General features: G+C 45.0%; 1 protein-coding gene across 8 annotated transcripts in view; it reads right to left on the reverse strand.

Moving 5' to 3' along the window:
- The window catches only part of RIF1 (replication timing regulatory factor 1), a 251,247-nt gene that overhangs the window by 182,143 nt on the left and 41,395 nt on the right, over positions 1 to 27,709 (reverse strand). For all 8 annotated transcript variants that reach the window (XM_078779646.1, XM_068119704.2, XM_078779645.1 and 5 more), the window contains exons 9-17: positions 22,743 to 22,881; positions 17,493 to 17,644; positions 17,264 to 17,381; positions 16,696 to 16,848; positions 9,738 to 9,845; positions 8,125 to 8,187; positions 6,076 to 6,176; positions 5,871 to 5,957; positions 5,492 to 5,565 (exon numbers count right to left, since the gene is read on the reverse strand). In XM_078779646.1, the coding sequence (XP_078635772.1) occupies positions 5,492 to 5,565; positions 5,871 to 5,957; positions 6,076 to 6,176; positions 8,125 to 8,187; positions 9,738 to 9,845; positions 16,696 to 16,848; positions 17,264 to 17,381; positions 17,493 to 17,644; positions 22,743 to 22,881 (995 nt within the window). The remainder of the gene's footprint in view (positions 1 to 5,491; positions 5,566 to 5,870; positions 5,958 to 6,075; positions 6,177 to 8,124; positions 8,188 to 9,737; positions 9,846 to 16,695; positions 16,849 to 17,263; positions 17,382 to 17,492; positions 17,645 to 22,742; positions 22,882 to 27,709) is intronic.

Genomic DNA, 27,709 nt, shown 5'->3' on the forward strand with positions numbered 1-27,709 from the left:
TAATATATACTTGTACAAAGTTTGGTCAAAATCCCACCACTGGTTCACAAGTTAGCTTGGTAACTAACATTTACCTAACAGGACCTCTATACTTTGACCTTTGACCTCTTAACCCCATAACCTAATCAGTTCATTCTGCATCATTATATATACTTGTAGCAAGTTTGACTTGGATCCCTTGAGCCATTCTTAAGTTATCGCGGTAATGAAAACCGATCATGGACGGATGGAAAGACGGACGGACAGACTGACGGACAACCCAAAAACATAATGCCTCCGACGACTTTGTTGGCGGAGGCATAAAACCCCATTCATTCTTCTTCTTTATCAATATATCTTTCTTTTCTCTTTCACAAGGCTTATTTCTCAAAACCTCATCACTCCTAAATGCTCAGTTCATCCAGCCTCCACTTTCACACTTGCAGCCAAATTTTCCTCCATGCCTCCAACCAAAAACATTCTCACCACCTGTCGCAGGAAGTCTGTAGTCCCACCATTGAAGTCTGTCGCAGGTTATCCAGTCTAATAATCCTGAGGCATCCAATTTGCAGAAGTTGTATGCACACGACAATAATTTCCCCTTCACGTCCATTCACGTTGTCAAGTCCGTCATGTCAGTACCTCTCTCCCTGCCCCTCATGCCACTCCTTCTCAGATTCCACCTCATCCTGACCCCTCTCTGCCCCACCCCCACTTCCCTTCCCGGCACCCTCTCCTCACTCTTTTCCACCTCAATCCATCCTATCCGCAGCTCCTCCTCCCCTGTCCTGAACTGTGAAAATTGAGTACACAATGGGCAGTGACAACCATTTTGGATTTCCTTAAATAAATATAAAAATTGCTACCCCGCATACTAGAGTAGCTCATGGTGGTTGAGTATGCACTTTATTGTACAGACCTAAACTCTTCAGGAATCCACTAATTGAAGGTCCAGGAACAATATTTGGTTGGAAACACATTTGCCACTGACGGCGAAATAGCTGAAATGGCCACACCCCTTTTTGGGCCACGCCCCCTTTTTTGCCGTGACTGTATCTACAGAACCGTTGGACCTAGGAGGTTGCCCGACCACTCAAAATTTGCGCAATGGCCACATTATGGGGGGTCAGTAATACATTTTCATATCCAAAAGTCAATGGTTTTTAAGATAATTGCCAAAAACCGATTTCAACATGTTACGAACTACAATATTATTCGTAATTGTTCCTGTTCCTGTTCCTATTGTTCAATTACTTGATTCCTGAAGAGTCTAGACTAGACTAGAGTCTAGACTAGAGTCAAGACTAGAGTCTAGACTAGAGTCTAGACTAGAATTTAGTCTAGAGTCTAGACTAGAGTCTAGACATGGCTAGAAATTCCGGTCATGGGTGTTTTGTCGTTGAGCCACACCTTGTCAAAGGCACTGGTGATATACCGGAGACATTTTCAACTACACCATACAAGGATAATCGAAAGCACAGTGTTGATGATGATTATTTCCTTTGGTGCATGGCAAGACAGAAGTACACCGATCGTGAGGAGGGCTCTTTTCCTAGCTTCACAGCAACAATGAGTGCACTCCAGGATCCACTTAAGTTTGATGTTACAAAGACGTCATTTGTACCCATCCTTCCATATGTCGCAACCGAAATGGACACAATATTTACATCCATGATAAACTTTCAGGATGTCTTGAAGCAGAAGAATGCCGTGTCAGGGGCATTGTGGTCTGATGAAGGGGTGTATGCAATCGCCAAGGAAATCCAGCTGTTGAAGCCAGATCAGTTTGGTAACATATTCCTTGGAATGGGACCTTTTCACATGGAGAAGATTGTCATCGCTTGCCTTGGGAAGTTTTTAGGCTGTATCGGTATTGATCTGGCTTTGATTGAGACTGAAGCCTTTGGCAAGGTCGTTGTAGAGAATAGTGTCATGACTGGAGGTCACTATTGCAAAGGCAAGGAGGGAATGAGTCTTGTATCAGAGGTGATGACAGTTCTTATGTTTGAGAAGTTTCAACCTGACCAGGACAGTACTAGTTGTGAATTAGACCAGAAAATAGAGACCATGGAAACTAAGATGCAGCAGGCTTTAGATAGTGACCATACAGAGTTCAGAGAGATTTGGGAAGAAAGCAAGATCTTACATGCAGACTTGAAGAAGTATTTCACCGAATGGAAAGAAACGGCCTGTAATGAGAATGTGAGGTACTGGAGCTTGTTTCTGGATGAGCTGTATCCTATCCTGAGAGATCTTACACACTCTATTCGGCAAGGCGATTGGCATCTTTTCGTTTCAGCTGTGCGGAGGTGCATGCCTTTGTTCTTCGGGTTTGGCCGGACAAACTATAGCAGATGGGGTACGCTGTTCCTTGAAGATTGCCTGGACCTACAAAGGAAGTTCCCGGGTATCTACAGATGCTTTACAGATGGTGGATGGGTGATGTACCACACTACCCGACAAGGCAGTGCAGTAGGATTTGACATGGCACTCGAGAAGTGTTACAATAAACCCGCCAAGGTTGCTGGAGGTATCATTGGGATGACCAGACAGAAAGAAGCAGTAGCCTTATGGAATCTCCTAAAGCATGAGAAAGATCTTCATGTGGCACAGCTGCTGGAATGGTGCAACTTGGGAGACAAAGATGACAGTGAGCTGAGCCTACACCATGAGTTCAATCCAAGTTCTACGAAGATTGGCCATGTTCGTGCAAAGGCCCTTCTGGATTACATAAAATCCATCAACAATCCGTTCGACGCTGGAATCAGACTTCAGAACATCTCTACTGGAGCTGACATTCCCCAGGAGGTTGTCGACGGATTACTTGAATGCCTGGAAATTGGTGAGAAGAGTTATGAAGAGTTTGTTGAGACCAGATTTCAGGATAAGGAGAAGCACCTACATGATACAATCCCTACCAACCGCAAGACTGTTTTCGTGAAACGTACTTCTACTCCGTTCACAGCGAAGAAATCAATGGCGAAAAAGGATGCAGCGGAAACGGTTAGGTACATTGACTATGCTAGAGAAAGAGGGTACAGCATGCTAGAACTCCTGAAGTATGAATTGACCAGCACATCCCAGTTCCTCACCACTGAATGTAAAGATGGCATCAAATTGAAGAAGCCCGATAAAGCCTCCTTAGCCAGGGAACTTGTCAGTCGCCTTCCACAGGAGACGAGGAATGTAAAGAGTGACGCTCAGATGACAATAGTGGACTTCATGGCACTTGTGCGTAAACTACCGATGAAAAAGATGGGCCTTCACACATTCGGGGAATTGGCTGAGAGTCTTTCCAACAGGATTCTTGCTACAGGCTCCGTGTCCACAAGAATAGACATTATTTTTGATGTTTATCAAAAATCATCAATCAAGCAAATGGAACGGGCACAGCGAAGTTCCTCAGAACAAATCACAATCACCATTGGGTCTGACAATCAGAAACTCCCTGTCGATCTTGATATGTTCTGGAGCTCAATGTTGAACAAAGTTCGGTTGCAGGAGTATGTCTTCAAGTGGATGCTGCAGAATGTCGAGTCGGACAAGGAAATATTCTTTGGAGGAGTATATGGGGGTGAATGCAGGAAACTGTTAGCTGGCACTGAAACACAGATCGCAGAGCTCTCAAGCAACCAAGAAGAAGCCGACGACAGAATCATGTTCCATATTAATGATGGTGTTGTGAAACACGGGGTTCAATCAGTCTTGGTCGACTCGCCTGACACAGATGTCTTTGTCAACCTCATCTTCCACTTCAACACAACCTGGCAACTACAAAAGCTGTACGTGAAGCTTGGTAACCGGAAAACAAAGAAAACTGTACCAGTCCACATGTTGGTTGATCAACTGGACAACGGTTTGGTGTCGTGTCTCCCAGCCATTCATGCTCTCAGCGGTTGCGACAGTACCAGCAAGGTGGGTCCAAAGCTGTCTGGCCTGAAAGCATCCATCGATCTCTCCCTACTGGAAGGGTTTGGTGTAGAAGAACTGTCACCACAGATAACAAGCAATGCTGAAAAGTTCCTTGTGTCTGGATTAAAGAAGACCGACTGTTCCACTTTCGATGAATATCGATGGGAGCAGTACCACAACTCCAAGAAAGAACTGGACTTCAACCAGCTTGTGTGCTGTTCATCAACGCTACGAGAACACATAAAGCGAGCATTTCTTCAGTGTAAGATGTGGTTGCAAGCCCCAACTCCTGCCGTCACCAAACCAGATCCACTCCAGTATGGGTATGAAGCAACGGACGTTGGCATAACACCAGTGATACTGCCAGTATCGTGCAGGCCCGATGACCTGCCTCCTCCATGCAAATGCCCAAGAGCATGTATGAGTACCAAAACGTGCACTTGCAGAGACAGGAACATTAAATGTGTCACGTTTTGTGGCTGTAGTAAAGGCGAAAAGTGTAGAAATCCAAATAAGTAAATTCCAAAATAGGATGATGCAAAAGGTATAAGTGTCATATAATGTTGTGGCCTTGGTGGTATCATACAATTGTAGTTTGTAACATGTTGAAATCGGTTTTTGGCAATTATCTTAAAAACCATTGACTTTTGGATATGAAAATGTATTACTGACCCCCCATAATGTGGCCATTGCGCAAATTTTGAGTGGTCGGGCAACCTCCTAGGTCCAACGGTTCTGTAGATACAGTCACGGCAAAAAAGGGGGCGTGGCCCAAAAAGGGGTATGGCCATTTCAGCTATTTCGCCGTCAGTGGCAAATGTGTTACCAACCAAATATTGTTCCTGGACCTTCAATTAGTGGATTCCTGAAGAGTTTAGGTCTGTACAATAAAGTGCATACTCAACCACCATGAGCTACTAGAGTAGCAGCCTTGTGCTGCATATAAATGAAGAATTACATCCGCGTGATAACAATTCACAATGCATCGACTCATAATACCACAGCTTTATCAGGACCTGCATACGAGATAGCTCTCAGGACTGAAACCACATGCTATCCCCTCCTCACTCCTGCCTGGCATCTTACCTTTCTTCTTCAAAACTACCCTGCAAAACTAGGCCTGATTATCAAAATAATGCCAAAAACGTTTTGATAAAAGTCCAGAGTCTCCCTCAGCTGCTCCTTGGCCGAAACATTTTTGAACAGCTCATGGTTCCAACTGGGCTGACCACTCATAATTTATAAAAAACGAAAAATAAGGCTGGAATTTGTTGAGTGTCAGCGATAACTCGCCTATTCTTAGCGAAGGACACCATGAGGTCTTTAACGCCCACCAAGTAATGCCGGCAGATTGGATGCCCGTTTATCGTCCATCCGAGGGACAGCATACACATCAATGAATCACCGGAACGACAGTTTATAGCTGGGTCGGGACTCAAACCCAGATTCGACAGCTTAGAGAGTGTGCTTACCTCTAGGCTATCCTGCCAATCCTAAGTAAAGTTCACAGAAGTTACAAAAAGTAAGATTTAGAGAAATTACAAAAATGAAAACAGAAAGGATCGCGAAAGTGGTAGATGAGAGGGGGTGTAAGCGTTACTGTTCATCAGAGAAGCTGTTAACCACGAGTCGCTTGTTGAATAGGTTCTGAGCCAGGAAGAGAGCCGGCGTCCCCTGTAGAGATACAGTCACATCATGAGAGTTGAACGATGCCTGTGTGGAACATCAATAAGTAATAGCAAAGAAGCAGGACCAAGGAAAGCACTTTTGGCATGTTCCTTAGTTTCAAAGATTAATAACAAATAAAATTTAAAAAACAAACACTAATAAAAGTATGAGGATTTAAACATTACGTGTTGGTACTCTCTAGTGAAATTACTATGATATTTTGGAAAAAATACAGAAAGAGTTCAAATGGAGTTATGCTGAAAGAAAGGTTTCATCCAGCATACCGGCATTGGGTGTTCAAAGAAACAAACCTGCATGAGATCCATGTTTGCCAGTTGATAGGCTGGAGACGCCAAAACTGTCCGTGGTAGTTTGTACACAGTAGATTCCAAAAACGCCTGCAACAGCAAAAAAAAAATTTTTTTTTTTTTTTTTTTTTTTTAAAGACAAAATAAGACAAAACAAGTAATGGTGGAACAAATGACAACACTCATTCATCTGAATGACATAACTCACAAGGGTGACAGCAGGTGGGAGGAACTCAAACTCGACAATCTGCTTCAGCGTGTTCAACAGGAGGGCAAGAAGTTCACTTGCCTGCTGTTCCTTCTTCCTGGCTGTTTGCATAGAACAGTAACATGCTTACGATGCAATGAATAACTACACCCAAACGATAACACTACTTAACTGGAAAATAAAATAATTGAACATTAAACATATGTAATGTGCAAAATAAATTGCAAATGCAGTAGACTATCCTGCTAAAGAAAGAATCCTGAAGAATTGCTCAAAGAAAGTATCCGTTCATCAAATAATATTAGACATAAGAAGGATTGTGCCATGAAGGCATTTTTATTCTCTCACATGCAGCACACATACCTGTGGGGAGCATCATTTTCTGGGCAAAAGTGGGAGTTGGTGGGGGGAGGGGGTTGGGTGGGGAGGGGAGAGGGGAGGGATGGGAGGGGATGCACAGCCATGCTGCTAATGCAGTTCTCAATGTAAATTAGAACAGTAATTTTTAACTTTGATAGAGTGTCAGCGATCACTCGCCTACTCTTCACAAAGGACACTGTGGGATCTTTAACATCTGCCAACTAATGCCGGCATATTTCCAAGGTGACCTCCAAATCCAGCCTCGGACTGGATATCCCCCATTGTCTCGTACATGTTCTGGACTTGAACAATCCAAACTTTTGACAACCTGCAAAGCCTTCATTCTCAGGTTGATGGAGTACTGCTCTCCCCCTTTGGGCTGGCGCCCTTTGATGGCCTTGAAAGCAAAGCCCTCAAAATCATTGCGATCTCCCGCTATGCGGCTGAATGTTACTTTTGCATCGCAGGCAGGTTTGGTGGCCCCACTGTATTCTACAGCCTCCTTTTTGGCGTTACACCCTATGCCCTCTCTCGACGCTGTCACACCCAGATTTCTGCAGGGCGCATACGTTATGCCAGTAACCCTGTTCTTGTTAAACTCCAAAAATTAAGGCTCAATGACCAACTCCACTCATTTGTTCCTATGTTCTCTCACCTGTGGAACCAACTTCCCTGTCTCAACTATGGGAGGGAAAATGTTAGTTGTTGATTAGTTTGGTCCTATTCTGTTTAATCCCTGCTTGCAGTGTTTCATTCAGATGGTGGGAAGCTTGTTTACCGCAATGTGTCATTCCTCCCCCCTTGACCTCACTCTCAACTCGACTACTCTACTGTTGTGGTTTTCACCTTTCCATTCTGCTCTTGTTCTTCCAGTTGCTCCAGTTGCTGCGGTTCGGTCGTGAAAGAATAACGTACAGATGCAAACACACAAACAAACACTTGAAAATATTGTCACGTCTGCAGCTCCCGTGAAGACAGAAACCTCAGCGCAAAGAGCTCGAGTCTCGGAACATGGACTGAACGAAATTTTATTGCACTACATTCAATTAATTCTTGGAACTTAACCGTTCCCCAAGGATCATTCACTGGGCCGGAATTGACGGCAAGCACACACAAAATCAGGCAGATAGCTCAAACACGTTTTCTTACGTTTTAAAGGATTTATTTTGTAAAGTAATCAGAGAAGAGGGTAACAAGACGTTATAAACAAAAATGGAACGAACCAAGCGAGTAAAATGGACACAAAGAGGACGAGAACGGCACTCTGTACAGCAAACATAGAGTCCCCTCCAGTGAAACTGGTAGGGGAGTAACAACAGAGTAAGAAAATGGTAACATAAAGAAAGAAGTTAGAGCAAAGCAGGGCATTACGGATGAGAACAAACATGAACAGATAAATAACTGTTTATACAAAACAAAAAAAAGAAAAACCACTCAACATGGACAGGCGACAATAAAATAAAAGGACCAGACAACTCCATACAGCATCCTTAACTTTGGAGGTGGATGACTTACAGTGCACAGTCATGTGCGTTCTCCAATGAGGAACTGGAAGTCATGAGGAACCATAATACAAATATATCTTTGAAACAAAGGAATGAATCTTGCACCAATTCATCCAGTACTGGAATAGCACACTCACCAAAACATCGAGGATATTACAAGACCATTTTATATTTCAGGACTCACCAATTTCCAGTGAAGATACAACAAAGCTCAGAAACTTGTTCCAGACCACCAGCAGCAAAGAGCCTGCACAAAGGGGGGAGGGAAAGTGTGTAGAGAGGCATCAGTGTGTGTATGTGTGTGTGTGCGTGTGTGTGTATGTGTATACAGTTGGACCCGGCTATTCGCGGTTCCGCTATTTGTGGGTTCCGTGTATTCGCGGTTGATAAATTGCGACCTGCTTCTATATCCGTGGCCGATGTGCCATATATTCACGGTTTTTCACGGGCACAAAAAACAAAATTCACGAGCCGTGAGCATGATAGTTATAAAACCCATCTTTCACCAGCCACACATAAAGCAGCTGGACATACGCAAAAAAAACATCTACGAGCCACGATCATGACCTGCTTCTACATTTGCAGCGCTGTCCTTCGCCTTTTTAACAGCTTTCGTGGCCAAGCAAGCTTCACAGGATATCCCGCCATTCGCACAGCAAACATTGCTTCACTTGATATCAAACCATTCAAATAGTGACCATTGCTTCGCGAGATGCTTCGCAGGACATCCTGTCATTCACACTGTGAATAGCTTCACATGATATCCCGCCATTCACACGGTAAACATTGCTTTGCGGGATATGCCAACAGTTTGAGGTCCTAGTATTTGGTCATTTTCTTGATTTTTGCGTTGTTTCGGCCAAAAATCGCTGGATACTGATATCTCAATTCTCAGTCAGCAATGCTGTCTTTTCCTTTTTGTTCCTCAGTACAATGTCTGGGGCAATGCTTTGTTTTTTATCTTTACGCTGATGGAATCATCAGGTCGTACGTGAGCATGACTTCATGTTCAATGATTGTGTGTGTGTGTGTGTGTGTGTGTGTGTGTGTGTGTGTGCGCGCAGTCATAGACAAACACAGTTAGATAGTTTGAGTCTATAATATAAAAACAGCCGCAAGTGGGCTGACGGTCATCTCCAAGTTGTAGCTCAGACCACTGACCACTCCCCCTTGGAGCACCCCTGTTACCCTGGGAGGGTCCCTGATACAAAGTCGAAACATCTAAGACCAAGCGATACTGTGCACCAACGAGTATAAGAGCTGCATCGGGTTTCAGAGTAATCGGTTGGTAAATAAGGCACGAGTAGGGATCCGAAGTTTGGGGGTTAACGCCCACACTCGCCGAGGAACCCCCATGATCCAAAATCGAAAAATTGAAGCCCGAGCAATTGTGTGGACTACTTTCTTGTATTCATGTGTCAAATTTCAGAACAATCAGCCAGATGACAAGGGAAGAGTAGCAAAATAGCAAAAAGTTAGACGGACAGACAGACAGACATCCCGAAATCACAACCCATTTTATAAGTTCATCTCTTCGAGAATCGAGATGAGATGACCTTTAAATGATTATTTTCTGCAATGTTTAGTATCACAAAATGCATTTCATCACAAAAACTCCAAAAAAAACAAAGTTGTGCACATCTTGTTACACACACCTTGAAAATTACTTTAACCTGGGTTGGACATTGATTTTATGTTATAAATACTTGTTCAATGATTGCCTTTTACACACACATCATGGCCAATCTCAACATTCCCGTTTCCCTCCTCCACATGAGCCCCACTTCAAGCACTCACCATCAACATTGCTTCCATCATGACGTAGGGCTTCCCTCCAAGCAGGCAGAATGATATGAGCCACTTTTGGAAATGATGACAAGGTGATTACGGGGTGCTTCAGGGGATCTGTGGAGAGAGACAATTCTGGTGTAACTGTGAAAAATAAATAAATGGTTCCTGCAAGACTTGGGTCGATGTTGGAAGCACGATAAGCTGTGTACTCCACAATAAAACAGGGCCTGGTGCAAGATGATTATTACGATGTCGATTTGCCAGTTGTCTAACCATGCCCTTATGGCATGGAAAAGTACACCGATGTTTCCTTATGTATTTGTCCTGCGACCTGCATGCAATTTACGTACAAGCTCTACCACGAGTGTCAAGGCCTAGCCAGGATGGATTGGTTCAGGGAAATTCAGTGAGCGGCTAAACGTGCTGGGTCGAGGGCACACGTGCAGAAGATTAACACATTTGGTACTCAAAAATAACTAACAAACATTTAAAACTACAGCATTATCGAACTGAATATAACAAGGTCGACCAGCTAAGTTTAAACAGCTAATCACTGGAAATATTTGTCTGTCTCAGCTCCATTGATTGTAATCTGTTTGATTTTGTCATAGTTTCAATTTTTCATATTCTCCCCTGCAATGAATAGCAGATTTTTTTTTTCCAGGAATATTTGCTTTTGGAATACATGAATCTCGGTTCATGGGAGAGCAAGAATAAATTATTGAGACACAGAAATACATCGTTTCATTACATCTGCTCCAATCATCTCGAATCTGTCGAGCCTGTGTTTGAATCCTGACCAAGCTATTGTCGTCCAGGTGTTTCACAGGCAGGGCAATTCATCGATGTATGTCCCTCGGATGGACGTTAAATGAGAGTCCCATCTGCCAGCAATCGTTGATGGATGTTAAAGATCCCACGGTGTTCTTTGAGAAGAGTAGGTGAGCTATCTCCGGCACCCTGACTAAATTCAAAATTCCTGCCCCAACCAGCAGAGGGTGTTGCATCAGCGGGGCAGATGCACCCTCAACGAATGATGCTACCCCACAGTCTTGTGTTGCATATGAACGAAGAATTACATCCGCATGGTAACAATTCACAATGCACAGACGACTCGTATAGTGGGGCAACTTAGCATTACAATTGTGCATTTTGTGAGGAAAGCACCAAATTTGGCACACTAGTAGACTATCATATTATGAAAAGATCTGGATATTTGGTCATCTCAGATTCAGAGATTTGATTTTTGCAAGATTTCGATTCGATTGGGATCGAAGAGAACACCTTCTTCGTCTTCTGTACAGTGAAGTTGCCAGCCCTGAATTCTCTGGCTACATCTGGGTGCTTCATTGGGAGTGCAACCATGTCCCTCAGGTGAACAGGGACCCACCTGGCATAGTGTGTGTGGTCTAAGGCATGGAACCATGGGACCAGTTCCGTCAGGGCATCAAGGTACATTGTGAATGAAGCCTGCTGCAGAGAACGCACGTAGACCAGTACCAACATCTCTAGTTCCAGCACAGTTGCCCAGTACTGAAAGTTGGGAATGTCTTCTCCTCTCTGGTGACACCAGTCTTCGAACTCAGGCAGGTCTTCTGCATCATCAGCATATGTCATACAGTGGCGTTCATACGCACGGTGTTGCAGGATGTGCAGTGGCGCTGCAGTGATTTGATGAGCTCTTCTTGTGCGGGTGACGTGCGCAGCTCGCAGGAAGGAGTCGGCCGTCCCTGGCGTTGCAAACTCAGCTTGCAAATCTGCAAAATCTGCAAATCTTGCAAAAATCAAATCTCTGAATCTGAGATGGCCCAATATCCAGATCTTTTCATAATATGATAGTCGACTAGTGTACCAAATTTGGTGCTTTCCTCACAAAATGCACAATTGTTATGCTATATTTAGCTTAGCTGCCGGACTAGTAAGACCACAGCTTCATCAGGACCTGCACACGAGATGGCTCTCAGGACTGTAACCACATGATATCCTCGCTTCTGCCCAGCATCTTACCTTCCTTCTTCAAAACTAAGCCCGATCAAAATAATACCCAAACTATTTTGTAAAAGTCCGCCGAGGCTCTGCTCCTTGGCCGAAACATTTTTGAAAAGCTCCAACGGACTGACCACTCATGATCACTTACAACAAAGGAATTTTTTTTTCTAAATTATAATGAAAGATAGGTAAAAATGAAAACACTAATTTCAAATTAACAAGTAAACAAAAAAAAAACGAAGAAGATTTTAAACCACAAACTTAGGAGATTGGTGGGGGAGGGGAGGTCGGGAGTCATCCAGGCAATATTTAATTAAAACGAGAGGAATGCCCTTCCAATCCCAATGAATGCTCTTGTTGCAAGAAAAAAAAAAAAGGACATAACTCCAAAATGCAAAACTGCCTAAAAATCAAACTTGTTCTGTAACCTATCATAGCCATGTATAAAGTTTCAGTTGAATATGTTAAAGGTTATGGTGACAACAACAAACAACAACATGCATTTTAAGGCCATTTTCCCTGCAAGAGCGGGGGTTAGCCTTGCGGTCCCCATGACAATCTTCTCCATTTTGCCCTATTTTCTGTATGTCTCCTTGTTACCCCCTTGCCCGCATTTCTTCTTCCACCATCTTTAGCCAAGTCTTTCTCGGTCTTCCCCGTCCTCTACTTCCTTCTACATTCATCTCCATCACTCTTCTCAACCAGTCACTTTCATCCTTCCTCAACACATGACCAAACCATCTCAACCTGTTCCTCTTCACAGCATCAATCACAGGCTCTATTCCCATCATCTTTCGCAATTAATCATTTGTCTTCCTCTCTCTCAACGATACTCCACACATCCACTGAACCATTCGCATTTCCACCCTTTCCAGTCTTTGTTGCTGCTCTACGTTCATTACCCATGTCTTGCTCCCATAAATCATAACACTTCTCACACATTAAAGGTTATGGTGAAAAGTCTGGAAAACCATAGGTGGGATAATAATAATAATAATAATTCATTTATTTTGTATAGCGCTTTTCAAGAAGCCCAAAGGTGCTTTGACAGAGTGGAAAACATAATGCATAACAATACATGAAAACAACAATTGCAAAAAAACAAGAATCAATAGGGAAATATTTAAAGCAAAAGGAGGGAGAAGGAGAAGAGATAGTCAGAGGTTAAATGCTGTGGGTTGAATGTTGAATGCAGTGTTGAACAGGTGGGTCTTTAGTGATGTTTTGAATGTGGTGAGTGAGGAGTCTCTGATGGTGTGAGGTAGTGAGTTCCAGAGGGAGGGAGCAGCGATGGAGAAGGCCCTGTCCCCCCAGGATCTGAATTTGGTCCGGATGGAGGGGGTCAGGAGGTTGGTACCAGCAGAGCGGAGGTTGCGGGTGGGAGTGTGTCTGGAGAGGAGGTCAGCCAGGTAGGATGGGGCCAGGTTATGGAGGGCTTTGTATGTCAAGAGGAGGATTTTGTACTGGATTCTCTGGGGGATGGGGAGCCAGTGAAGCTTGTAAAGGACGGGGGTGATGTGGTCATGGGTCCGGGAATGGGTGAGTAGACGGGCAGCGGAGTTCTGAATGTATTGGAGTTTATTGGTGATTTTTGAGGGTGAACCATAGAGGAGGCTATTGCAGTAGTCCAGACAGGAGGTGATGAAGGCGTGGATGAGCGTTTCTGCAGCCGTGGAGGAGAGGGATGAGCGGAGACGGGCAATGTTTTTCAGGTGAAAGAAGGCTGACTTTGTGATCTGTTTACTGTATTTGTCGAAGAAGAGGGTTTGATCAAAGATGACGCCAAGATTCCGGATGTGAGGGGAGGTGGATACCATCGATACCGTGATACCGTCGATGTTGAGGGCAAAGTTATGGGTGGATTTTGTGAGCGTTTTTGGGCCAATGATGATTATTTCAGATTTATCACAGTTAAGCTTGAGGAAGTTGATTTGAAGCCAGGATTTTATTTCAGTGATGCAGTTTGTCAGGATAGAGTGGGTGTCGGTGGAGACGGACTTGGTGGAGATGAAAAGCTGGATGTCATCGGCGAAGCAGTGGAATTGGAGACCATGACGGCGGATTAAGTGACCGAGGGGGGACAGGTAAAGGATGAAGAGGAGGGGGCCAAGAACTGAACCTTGGGGGAGGGGAGCAGTGGGGGATTTGCAGTTATTGATGGAGATGAACTGGCGTCTGTCAGAGAGGTATGATTTAATCCAAGAGAGGGCAGTGCCGGTAACGTTAAAGGTGGATTCAAGTCGGGTGAGGAGGATGGTGTGATCGATGGTGTCAAAGGCAGCGCTGAGGTCGAGGAGGACGAGAATGTTGAGGTTGCCAGCGTCAGAGGAGAGGAGAAGGTCGTTGGTGATTTTGAGGAGAGCAGTTTCAGTACTGTGGTTGGAGCGGAATCCGGATTGGAATGTTTCATACAGGTTATTGGCAGAGAGGTGATGTTTGAGTTGAGTGGCTACAGAGCGTTCCAAAACTTTTGACAGAAAGGGTAGGTTGGAGATGGGTCTGAAGTTGTTTAGGGTGTCAGGGTTTAGACCAGGTTTTTTTAGAATGGGGGTAACAGCAGCAATTTTGAGGGAAGGTGGGACGATGCCTGTAGACAGGGAGGAGTTTATTGTTGCAATGATAAGTGGAGAGAGAGCAGGGAGGGAGGCCTTGACAAAGCTGGAGGGGATGGGGTCAAGAGTGCAGGTGGCAGTTTTCATTCCTATGAGGAGTTCAGAGAGGTCAGTAGGGGAGATTGGGGAGAACCGAGACAGGGGATGGCAGGACAAGGGGGGGCAGGTGGTTGGAGGGGGAGCGGGTGCGGCGGTGGTCAAGCTGTTGTAGATGTTGTCAATTTTGCGTTGGAAGAAAGAGAGGAAGGAGATGCAGTTGTCTACTGTGAATGACTGGGTGGTGGTGTTCAGGGGGCGAAGGAGTTTGTTTATTGTCGAGAAGAGTGCTTTTGGGTTTCCGGAGCCAGAGTGGATAATTTGAGTAGTAGGCGGAGCGGGCACGGGAGAGGGCATCTTTGTAGTGTTGTAGGTGGTCCTTGTAGGCTTGGGAGTGAACTGCGAGACCTGTTTTATTGCGGAGTCTTTCAAGTTGGCGAGCACGAGTTTTCATCAGGCTGAGTTCAGGGGTAAACCAGGGAGCAGAATGGGTGAAAGAAACTGTTTTGGTTTTTACAGGCGCAAGCTGGTCAAGGCAGGAGGAGAGAGTGTGGTTGTAGTAGTCAGTGAGGTCGGAAGGGGTGTGGAGGTCAACGAAGGGAGAAGTGGACATTTTTTCAGAGGGTGGATGAGAATGACGTAGGTGAAAGAGCGTTTAGCTTACGGAAGTTGATCGTGCGATAATGCCTTGGTGCTGGGGTGGGGATGTTGATGGTCATAGTGATAGCTAAGTGGTCAGAGAGGGTGAGGTCGGAGCCAGAGAGATGGTGCAAATTTAATCCAGTGGAGCAGACAAGGTCCAAAATGTGACCACGGATATGGGTAGGAAAGTCGACATGTTGAGTGAGGTTAAAGCAGGTGAGTAAATCAGTGAAGTCAGTGGTTATTGTGGAGTCAGTGGAGTCCATGTGGAAATTGAAATCACCAAGGAGGAGGATTGAGGGGGAGAGGGAACATAGCTGGGTCAGAAAGTAGGAGAAGTCAGACAGGAATGATGGGTGTGGCTTGGGAGGGCGGTAGACGACAGCCATGACTGACTGCGTGCGACCAGAGAGTTTAAAAGCCAGGCGTTCAAATGATGAGGATGAGGCGATGGGGATGAGGCTGGTCCTGATGTCTTGACGGTGGATAACGGCAATTCCACCACCTCGGCCCCCCGAGCGTGGTTTATTGACGTAGGAATATCCATTGGGTGTGGTGAGGTTGAGTGTGTAGTAGTCCAGAGGTTGTTGCCAGGTTTCGGTGAGACAGAGAAAGTCCAGTTTGTTATCCAGGATGTATTCGTTCAGGATGAGGCATTTGTTGTTGAGGGACCGGGTGTTGAACAGGGTGAGCTTGATGTTGTTTTGAACAGCAGGGATGAATTCAGGTGATTTAGACAGGGTTCGTAGGCAGGAGGTGCGATTGTGTGCGTTGCTGAGACCAGGTGCGCTGGGACGAAGAGTGCGAGTGCGCTGAGCCGACCAGAGGACGGGGATGGAGTGACCTGATTGCAAATATACAAACTTACGACCGGAGCCACGGTGAATGTACCTGGGTCGTCGGAGGAGTCCATTTGATTTGATGGCAGAGATGCATGATGGGGTGGAGCAGGTATTGAGCAGGAGCCTTGCGGCGGAGTACCGCAGAGCCATGCCAGGCAGGAGCGGAGAGACGAGACGAGGCCAAGGTTGAGGAGGTGAAACAATGGTCCCAACCCATGGGAGCGGGCCCGAGGAAACGAAGGAGCCAGGTAGGTGAAGCCATGAGCAGAGCCGGGACCAAGCAGAGGGCAGGCAGGAGCAAAGAGACGATCACGAGGCCAAGGTTGATCACGGCAAAGCGGCAAATGCAGCGGCAATCGACCGCCGCCGCTACAAATCTAGATCACGGCGGGAAACCGCCACCAAACCGCTGCGATGGTCACAACCTACGAGAGCGTGCCCGAGGAAACAGCGAGCAGGCGAAGGAGCCGGGCAGGCGAAGCAGGGAGCAGAGCCGGGGCTATGCAGAGGGCAGACTCAATGGCCAAAAAATCCGCGCGACCACCAAAAAAGCAAGCAACTGACAGTGGCCCGGTCGAAGAAGCGGCGAGCATGTGACGCCTGCGCCCTCTTCATACCGGACCGGAAGCGGATGACACACATATAGTCCCCTCCAGGTAGGGGACTAATAAATCCACCTGCTATGCCACACTTAGACAACCTGATTCTTTGCAAATGCAACCAACCAATGTGTTTTAATCACTGGCCATTGAAAAAGTGGAGCAAAGTTGTGATTAAGATCAGCATATAAATCTGTCATTAAAGGGAAGAGCATTCAGCATTTAGAAAGGAATTCCCCCTCACTGAGAAAAAGGTGCAGATCTTTAGAAACTTCCTTTTGTTGAATCTCAGGGCCAAGAATCAGATGAGCAACCATCTCACAAGCTCTCTTTTGCAGCACAGCAGACACCCGTTGGCCAGGAGAGCCACTGGAGGGAGTCGGATGAAGTACCAGTCCTGCCATAAAGCACAGATGGCAAAGAACGAGAGAATATTACAAGCTGTGGCACCATTGTTTATATATACATATTATTCATCTCACAATACAATGCCTAATTATCCTCCTCCCATAAACCTCAACCACACAGCTTCTTCATCTGGTTTCTGGACGCTTCCAACTTCAAAGTTTCTTAAATGACATTGCCAAAGGTGGTAGATGGGCAATAAGATGAAATATTTTAAAATAAACTTGCTTTACCAACATTTTGGCAAATATTGAGAGAATTCGTTAGCCAGGTAAGTCAATGAACAGAAATCAACAATTTTAAATGGTGTAGATTTTGACAATCCAGGAAGAGTTACACTGTTGTGCGATGGTTTAACAACCAAACTCTACAACAGAATAATCAGGCAATAACTTTCAGGGACTGACCAGATATTTGAGAGGCTCCTGAAGTCGCTGGGGAGGTGACAGAAGAACGTGACGAAGTGCGAGAGATGTTTGTCTCCAGAGGGGATCCAAGAACGAATGACAATAGAGGAACAACTACCTGACATGTACACACACACCACCTCAACGAGTCAGAAAATGCATCTCAACATCAGGCATGAAGGACATTCCAAGTATTTTTTGAGAAACAAGTGCAAGATAAAGAGCTGACCACATCAAAGCGGGATGTGGCATGCGTGTCGAGCCGAAACACAAGGTGCCACCACACGTGTAAGCGTGTCTGAAGAAGAAGCTCATTACGCGTCAATAGTTCAGCCAAAGGTTGCAACAGCAGCTTCAAGCGTCGCATACTAAAAAGCACCTCTGCACAAGTAGGGCAAGGTTTGAATAGACCACACGTCAGTAGGTTTGTTTGTTTCATTTGAAACAATGAATCCACAATACTAAGCAGTGCATTAAAGGAGGTGCTAAAATAATACCGATTAAGATTTCCTTTATGGTATCCAGGCAAATGTTTTCCAAACTATAGCATATTCAACCCAAAACAAACATATCACTGAAAAATGCATCTTCTCACAAAAAGAATGACAAAAATTTCCTTTTTGGAAGGTTATTTGTTTGGAAGAACACAGGAGCAAGCAGAACTAAAAACGATCTGAAAATGCAAAGCCTGTCCAGTGTCCACATCCGCTTTATGTTCAGACTTTAGTCCACATCCGTATGCTAAACATGATGAACACAGATAAAAAAATTAAAAAAAATTATTGATGATTTTAGTCGATCTTGACCTTTTGACCTCAAAAGCAATATATTTCAGTCACCAAATATGCAAACCATGCTCAAATTTCAAGTCAATCGGATGAAAATTGACAATTTTATGCAACATTCACCTTTGAAAACAAAGCGTTGGCGTCAGGATGGGCATCCGGCCGTAAAACATTGCCTCAAAAAGGGAACCATGACAATTATAATTACACATGGGCAGGGTACAACCCGAAGTACCCTGTGGGGGTCCTCACCACCTCTTGTCAAAAATCAAGGTGGGGAACCAGATCAAAGAAAGGGTGGAAATAACTCAATTTATGACGAAACATCTGATGCCCCACGTGGAGATCGGTTTCTTCGGTTTGGGACATTGAATGTAGGGACAATGACAGGGAGATCAGGTGAAGTGGTGGAAGTATTGGTCATAAGAGTGGGCATATGTTGTGTGCAGGAGACGAGATGGAAGGGAAGTGGTGCGAGAATGGTGAAGGGTAGGCAGGGACAGAAATACAAGTTTGTGTGGCAAGGGTGCCTGGAGGGCGTGAATGGTGTTGGTGTCCTGTTTTCTGAGGAGTTTGTAGACAGTGTGGTGAGTGTGACTAGAGTGAGTGAAAGGTTGATGATGGTGAGAATGATGATTGGAAAGCTCTTGGTGAACGTCATCTCGGGATATGCTCCGCAGGTTGGTCGGAGCGATGAAGAGGAGGACAAGTTCTGGTGTGCGATAGAGAAGCTGATGGAAAACGTGAAAGATGAGGAAGTTGTTGTGGTAGGAGGAGACCGAAATGGACATGTGGGAAGCAGTATAGACGGTTTTGAGGGAGTTCATGGGGGTTACGGATATGGTGTCAGGAATGGAGAAGGTGAAAGGATTTTGGAGTTTGCTGATGGAGCTGGTTTGTTGATTTGTAATACTCAGTTCCAGAAAGAGGATAATAAGCTTGTTACATACACGTCAGGTGGGTCGACGACAACCGTTGACTACCTGATGGTGCGTAGGCCAGATAGGGGGCACCTCCGGGACACAACGGTGATCCCGGGGGAGGAGGCTGTTTCACAGCACCACTTGGTTGTCTGCGACATGAGGGTGAAAGGTGCGAGGAGAGCTTGGCGGGTGAAGTACCAACCGTGAATGAAGGTGTGGAGGTTGAAAGAGGTGACAGTGAGGGAGGCATTAAAAGAGAGGCTGAGTATGGAAGAGGATGATGTGATTGAGCTTGAATGTGGTTGGATGTCAATGAAAGATAGTCTCTTTGGAGCCGTTGGTGAGGTATGTGGATGGACAAAAGGACCACCGAGGCACTCGGACACATGGTGGTGGGATGATGAAGTTGAAAAGAGGATTGACGAGAAGAGGAAGAAATTCAAGGAGTGGCAGAAGGTGAAGGGTACGGGGGCAGAAAAGGCAGAGCATGAAAGTTATAAGACAGCCAAGCAGGCTGCAAAGAAAGAGGTAGCAAAGGTGGAGAAGGCAGAAAGGAAAATGTTCGGAGAACGCTTAGATTCGGAAGAGGGTCAAAGAGCGGTATTCAGGATTGCAAAGCAGATAGCGAAAGAGGTGCGATGTGATGGGGGTGAGTTGCTTGAAGGATGAAGTGGGACAAATCGTTGTGGACCCAGATGGAATTAAAGGAAAATAGAAGAGATATATGGAAATGCTGTTGAATGCAGAGAATGAATTGGGATGACAACATGGAGCGTAACCCAGTTTTAGGACCGACAGAGAAGATAACTGTAAAGGAAGTTGAGGAAGCGATAAAAGCAATTTAAAAAAAAAAAAAAAAAAACACCTTTAGAGGCCATTTTACCCCGCAAGCGGGGGTTGGCCTTTTTCGGGGACCATGGTTGTTGTTGTTTTTCGGTCCCCTATTTGAAGCAATGTTTTACGGCCGGATGCCCTTCCTGACGCCAACCCTTTTTGCCGCCTTTAACGACAAGCAGGGAATTACCAGTGAACTGGTACTCAATTTGCCGACCTCGGAAGGATGACAGGCTGAGTCAACCCCCCTGGCGTTAATTCAGCGATTGACCGGGATTCGAACCCAGGATCCTAGGATCCTAAGCCGGCACCCTAGCCACTAGCCCAACACCAGGGCTCGATAGCCATAAAGCGATAAAAATAGCGATAAAATACAGAGGGACATACATACATAGCGATAAAAGCAATGAAGAGTAGAAAAGCGGGAGGGCTGACGGGAGTTGTGGGAGATATGTTGAAGGCAGCGGGAAGTTGGATGTGAAGAGAATGACAGAGGTCTGTAATCTGGTGGTGAAAGAAGGCCGCATTCCAGTGGATTGGGAACCAGGTACCCTCGTCCCTCCATACAAGGGGAAAGGTGACCCTCTGGACTGTGGCTCGTATAGAGCGATAAAGTTATTAGAGCATGGAATGAAGGTATTGGAAAGGGTGTTGGAGAGGAGGATAAGGAAGAAAGTGAAGATCTACGAAATGCAGTTTGGATTTATGTCAGGAAGAGGAACGACAGACACGCTTTTTCTTGTCAGGCAGTTGAAGGAGAAGGACATGGAGAAGAGGAAGAAGTTGCTTCTTGGGTTTGTTGATCTGGAGAAAGCATTCGATAGGGTTCCACGCAAAGTAGTTACATGGGCATTGAGGAAGTTACGAGTGGAGGAATGGTTGATCAGAGTAGTGATGGCAATGTACGAGTGAGCACACACAGCTGTAAGGATAAAGGACAGGAACAGTGGTGAGTTTGAGGTGAAGGTGGGAGTGCAGCAGGGGTCGATACCAAGTCCACGACTATTTGTAGCTGTGATGGAGGTGCTGGCTCTGAACGTAAAGGAGGGTTTACCATGGGAGTTGTTGTATGCAGATGATCTGGTGTTGATTGCGGAGAGTATGGATGGACTGAAGGAGAAGATGAACAAGTGGAAGGAATGTATGGAGGCAAAACGTCTGAAGGAGATTATCGGAAAGACGAAGGTGATGGCAAGTGGTAAAGCATGTGGTGAGGTGGAAATAACTGGGAAGTGGCCGTGTGCTGGAAGGGCGTCGGAGTGAACTCCATTCAATGTACAATGTGCGCTGAGTGGGTTCATCAAAAATGTAGTGGTCTGAGAGGGTCATTATCCAGTGTGGCAGGTACATTCAAGTGTAAGGTGTGCATAGAGGGAGCTGCAGATGGAGGAAATGTTGAGTTGGATCTTCGAGACGGCGTGAAGCTGGAAGGTATGAAAACATTTTGCTACCTCGGAGACATGCTGAATGGAGAAGGTAGATCAGACTCGGCAACGGTTGCTAGAGTGAGATGTGCATGGAAGAAGTTTCGGGAACTGATTGGCGTGCTGACGAGGAGGGGAGTGTCGTTGAAGCTGAAGGGAAAGGTGTGTGCTGTATGTGTGAGAAGTGTTATGATTTATGGGAGCGAGACATGGGTAATGAACAGAGAGCAGCAACAAAGGCTGGAAAGGGTGGAAATGCAAATGGTTCGGTGGATGTGTGGAGTATCGTTGAGAGAGAGGAAGACAAATGATGAATTGCGAAAGATGATGGGAATAGAGCCTGTGATGGATGCTGTGAAGAGAAACAGGTTGAGATGGTTTGGTCATGTGTTGAGGAAGGATGAAAGTGACTGGTTGAGAAGAGTGATGGAAATGAATGTGCAAGGAAGTGTAGGACAGGGAAGACCGAGAAAGACTTGGCTAAAGGTGGTGGAAGAAGAAATGTGGCCAAGGGGTTAACAAGGGGAGATGCAGAAAATAGGGCAAAATGGAGAAGATTGTCATGGGGCCCGCAAGGCTAACCCCCGCTCTAGCAGGGAAAATGGCCTTGAAATGCCTGTTGTTGTTTTGTTGTATTCACCTTTGACCTTTTGATCGAAGAGAAAAACAAACAAAACAAACAAAAAAAACAAAAAAACATGCAGCTTCGAGCTTTTGATTGGTTAAACAAATCAATTAACCAATATGCAAATTCTTCAAATGTCAGGTCAATTGCATGAAAATTGACGATTTTATGTGACACTGACATGTGACCTTTTGTGCAAATTATGAATTTGTCCTCCATATTGTCATAATAAAGCTTTGTTGAAAATTTGATCACATAGGTCAAATCGTAAATTGAAATTTCAGGTGAATTGGATGTAAATTGAAGATTTTAGATGATGGTGACCTTTGACCTTTTGACAAAATTATTCCATTGGCTTCTCCATATTCTCATAATAAAGCTTTGCTGAAAATCTGATGGCAAAAGCTAAAATGGTGAAATCGTTACAGCCTGGACACAGACGCGCACTCACACGCACAAAGCGATTGCAAAACCCCGTCTCCCATTGCACGGGGTAATGGCTAACTACATCAGCAGCATTATAAGGTTTTAGATGTTGAAAAATTGATGACAAAATTTCAAATGGCTAAAAAAGAAAGTAACCTATTTCAAAATCTGGCCGTCTCACACTGTGCAGTTGACAAGCTAATATGGCCTATTTGTAGTAAACTCACTCTGCCCTTTGACATTTTGATCTGATTATTAAAGATAGTTTTCTCTACATTCTCATAGTAAGGGTTTGTTGAAAATTTGATGACAAAAGCTGAAACGATTAAAAAAAAAAAAAACAATCAAACAAGCAAAACCCCATCTCCTGCTATGCGACGGAGAGTTTAAGCAAAAATGAATCTAGGAAAGATAAAAAGCATCGATGAAGAATACATGTGCAAGCTCCCTGCACTATCTTGCCTGGGTTCAAAGCAAAATTGTCAATAAGGACTTTCCACGAGTTGAATGCCGCTGTCTTAATGGACAAGGCTGGGCTTCGGAAAGCAGACTCGACGAGCTGCAGGAGGGGGTTAACAAGCTTGCCCTTCTTGTGAAGTTCCTGTAAGACAATAGATAATTGCTTCACATACTCACACTCTCTTTGGTACACAACTGCTAATACGAAATCTTAAATCGCTGAGTAATGATGATATTGACTTTAAAGGGCATGTGACATTGATAATCATAGAGCCGTATTCAAAAGCATTGTGCAGCAACTCACCAATTTGCATCGTCTAATTGTATCATTTTGAAAGAATGTTGTTAACATATTATGGGACAATAGTCAATTTTAAGTCACGCTAGTCCAATATATCTTTGTTCAAACATTTTTAGTGCATTAATGTAGTGCACCTTGTGAAATTTTTTAATATAGTAGGGCGCAGTCTGCCAGTGTAGAAGCGACATCGTGTCGCCCGCTCGTGGAGAACCGATAACGTTGCATCGCCCACGAGCATAGAATCGACAACGTGGCAAGCATTCATGGATGTTGCATCGCTTTGTCTCCATCTCACGCATTTCCCCCTTCGGTGCAAGGGAATGAAGTACAGTCGGACCCCACTATTCGTGGATTTTCCAGGAACATATCCCCTGCGAATAGTGGGGTCCCAAAGTATGTACGAAACTATGTCGAATATGCACATGATTAAACCACCTTTAAACCACCAAGAGGTGGTCCCCCCCCCCCCCCCCCCTTCCCACGCCTCCTCCCCCCAAGCCCTCTCCCTTCCACACATCTCCCTGCTCTCAAATGTTGTGTTTGTGTGCTTCCCCTTCTCTCCCCATCTTGTTTTCCGCTCCCTCTTTTTATATATTTTGTTCGTCCCGTTGATTTGTTTGTGAAGTAAATGTTAGCTCTTTCACGAGCCTCGATTCAGTATACAATACAAAAAAAAAAAAAAGAAAAAAAAAGTGCACGGGTCCACCATTAGAAAGAGGCTGCACAAATTTGATCTACATGGGAGGTGTGCCAGGAGGAAACCTTTGCTGTCCAGAAAGAACATCAGGGCAAGACTAAAAGTTTGCAAATGAAAACCAAGGCAAAGACCAGCACTTCTGGAACAATGTGCTCTGGACAGATGAGTCAAAGGTGGAGCTATTTGGCCACAGTACCAGAAGACATGTTTGGCGAAAACCAAACACAGCATTTGACCACAAGAACCCGATACCAACTGTAAATATTATGGTTTGGGGCAGCTTTGCTGCATCAGGGCTTGGGCAGCTCACCATCATAGAATCCACTATGAATTCTTCATTGTACCAGAGGGTGCTTGAGGATAATGTGAGGGCATCTGTCGGAAAGTTGAAACTCAACCAAAGGTGGACCTTGCAACATGACAATGACCCTAAACATACCAGTAAATCCACCAAGGAATGGCTGAAAAGAAAGAAATGGAGGGTTCTGGAATGGCCAAGTCAAAGCCCGGATCTAAATGCCATCGAGATGTTGTGGCGGGATTTGAAACGAGCTGTGCATGCAATTGTGCATGCTGTGCAACAATTTTTTGTTGAATAAATTATTGCAAAGTCAATTTTTCATTGTTTTTTGTTCAAATAGTTCACCTTTTTCTATAAATACTGTTTAAATGAAGATCAAATATTGATATGTCCACATATGTTAAAAAGATTTAAAAAACATTTCATGGGATGCACGGATGTACTTACTTTTTCCACATGCGAAATTTGCATTTATGTTTATTTAAATTATACAATGGACTACAAAATGTAAATGTTTCATGATATTTGTTATATTATATCACCTTTATCTATCAGTATTGTTGAAAGGAAGATCAAATAGTTGTATGTTGAAATATGTTGAAAAAGTCAAAACTTTACATGGGGTGTACTTACTCTTTTCACGTGACTGTGTATATAAATAATTATATATAAATAATTTTGTATATGTACAATATTGTTGGGGATCTCGGCGCCGGCCTTCTCCCCTTATCAGGGGAGAATAGGGGGGGGGGGGGTTAGTCCCCTTGTCTTTGACTGGCCGACGGGACAAGGGACCTATGACGTCACTTCCGGACAGCACTGAGTAGGGTATCAGGACCAAGTCGCTGTTACCTTAGTACCAACGCTGCCCAGGAAGCAAGGAAATGAGCCCCGCCCGAATCACGGGTGTTGGTGGATACGCCGAGTGGTAGCGAACCCGTGACCCGAGCCGTTATCAATGACTAGACCCCGATCCAAGCGGTTCTTAATCGTGCCACGCTTACCCAATGATGGAAATCACAGAAACGGTCGAATTGGAAGAAAAGGAATAACAGGATTTATTTACACTTTGTACAATGATCAGAAGAAGAAGACACAGTGCAGCCTTAATCACAGTCTTAACTTATTCCCTGGTCAAACAGGCCCGTTCACACTCAGACACACTCACACGGGGTTTGCAGATGAACAGGTCAGCACGTCCAGGGATGGCGTCCGGGCAGCTCTCCCTCCGGTCCCCAGCTCGCACCGCGAAGTAGATGAAATAGCAGACGGCAGGAGCTCTCCGCGTGTCGTTGGCGCACACGGGATAATTACGGGGCGAACGGTAGGGCTGGGCTCTGGCGGTTACACTGGCGGCTGTGGCCGCGTACGTAATAAACTAATAGGCGCTAACAATGCGCTTTTCACTTCCTTCAAGTCCTCCGACAAATCCTCTCGATACTGTCGTGTGCACGCGAGTCGAATCCTTTCTCACGAGTCCTCTTAGTCCTTTCAACGCCAGCATTTTGCGAGTTCCTCTTAAGCAAGTGCTTCCCTGCGAGTCCTGTTCAAGGGCTTTGTGCGAAGGCTTATTTAGCCCTGCCCAGCGAACCTTCCAGCACTTGCTAGACGCCTCTTACCACGCCCTGCCACGCCCTGCCGCTCGAGCCCTGGTTGGCTGGTGGCCCTTACCGTCATCGCCTCTGAGGCGCTCCTTGACACCGCCCCAACCCGACCTTTCGAGGCCTACCTCGTGTTAGCTCGACTTGTGAGCATCCTAATGCGAGGTGCAATGGATTGTGCCTGTTGGGGAGAGGGTTGAATTTGAAGGGTGGACTCAAAATGAAAGGGACCTAATGTTATTTCTTTTACACAACGCAGATATTACAAGGGGAAATGGCCTATACTCACACATACTATGACATAACTTATACTCTTAGTGGGCCTACGTGTTGCTTGTGGACTAACTATGGGGGGCAACCTTTAACCTTTAATCAGTCCACATGTGCAATTCTCAAAACCGCAACAATATATATTATATATACAGTCACGTGAAAAAGTAAGTACACCCCATGTAATGTTTTGACTTTTTCAACATATTTCAACATACAGCTATTTGATCTTCATTTCAACAATATTGATAGATAAAGGTGATATAATACAACAAATATCATGAAACATTTACATTTTGTAGTCCATTGTATAATTTAAATAAACATAAATGCAAATTTCGCATGTGGAAAAAGTAAGTACACCCCGACATTTATCACTACTTCAAATACCTAAAATTAGAATCAGGTGCACCAGCTCAGGTGCAAATGATTAGAACATCGTTAGAGAGGATCTTGGAGGAACCTGTTTTATTTAAACCTGACATTTCGTTTGGTTTGCTCTTTGTTGTTGAAGTGTGCGGCATCACCATGCCTCGATCAAAAGAGCTCTCTGAGGCCTTCAGAAAGAAGGTTATAGATGCCTACGAGTCTGGGAAGGGATTTAAAAAGATCTCCAAACAATTTGAAATCAATCATTCGACAGTCCGGAAGATCATCTACAAGTGGAGAAGATTCCAAACAACTGCCTACTTGTTCAGGCCAGGCCGCCCCAGAATGTTCAGCCCGAGAGCAGACCGCAAGATGCTGAAAGAAGTCTCTAAGAACCCCCAGAATGTCATCACGGGACAGACAGGTAGCTCTTGCCACTGTTGATGTCAGAGTGCACGAGTCCACCATTAGAAAGAGGCTGCACAAATTTGATCTACATGGGAGGTGTGCCAGGAGGAAACCTTTGTTGTCCAGAAAGAACATCAGGGCAAGACTAAAGTATGCCAATGAACACCTAGGCAAAGACAAGCACTTCTGGAACAATGTGCTCTGGACAGATGAATCAACGGTAGAGATATTTGGCCACAGTACCAGAGGACATGTTTGGCGAAAACCAAAGACAGCATTTGACCACAAGAACCTGATACCAACTGTAAAGCATGGTGGTGGAAATATTATGGTTTGGGGCAGCTTTGCTGTATCAGGGCCTGGGCAGCTCACCATCACATAATCCACTATTAATTCTTAATTGTACCAGAGGGTGCTTGAGGATAATGTGAGGCCATCTGTCGGAAAGTTGAAGCTCAACCGAAGGTGGACCACCTTGCAACATGACAATGACCCTAAACATACCAGTAAATCCACCAAGCAATGGCTGAAAAGAAAGAAATGGAGGGTTCTGGAATGGCCAAGACAAAGCCCGGATCTAAATCCCATCGAGATGTTGTGGGGGGATTTGAAACGAGCTGTGCATGCAAGAAACCCCTCAAACATCACACAGCTGAAATAATTCTGCATGGAGGAGTGGGCAAAAATTTCTCCCAGTCGATGTCAGAGACTGGTAGACAGTTCTAAGAAACGCCTACTTGAGGTTGTTTCTGCCAAAGGGGGTAATACCACCTATTGGAGCCAAGGGTGTACTTACTTTTTCCACATGCGAACTTTGCATTTATGTTTATTTAAATTATACAATTGACTACAAAATGTAAATGTTTCATGATATTTGTTATATTATATTGTGGCGGACACAAAAGCCCACTGGCGTGGTGACATCATTCCGCGCACCAAGTGGGCGGTGGCCACGCCCGAGGGGTAGGCGTGGCCTCATGAGATACACCGGGCGCGCAGCCCGGAGCGCGCCAGTGTTACAGT

Source organism: Myxine glutinosa, chromosome 6, assembly GCF_964187855.1.
Source record: "Myxine glutinosa chromosome 6, kmMyxGlut1.1, whole genome shotgun sequence".
Lineage (NCBI taxonomy): Eukaryota > Metazoa > Chordata > Myxini > Myxiniformes > Myxinidae > Myxine > Myxine glutinosa.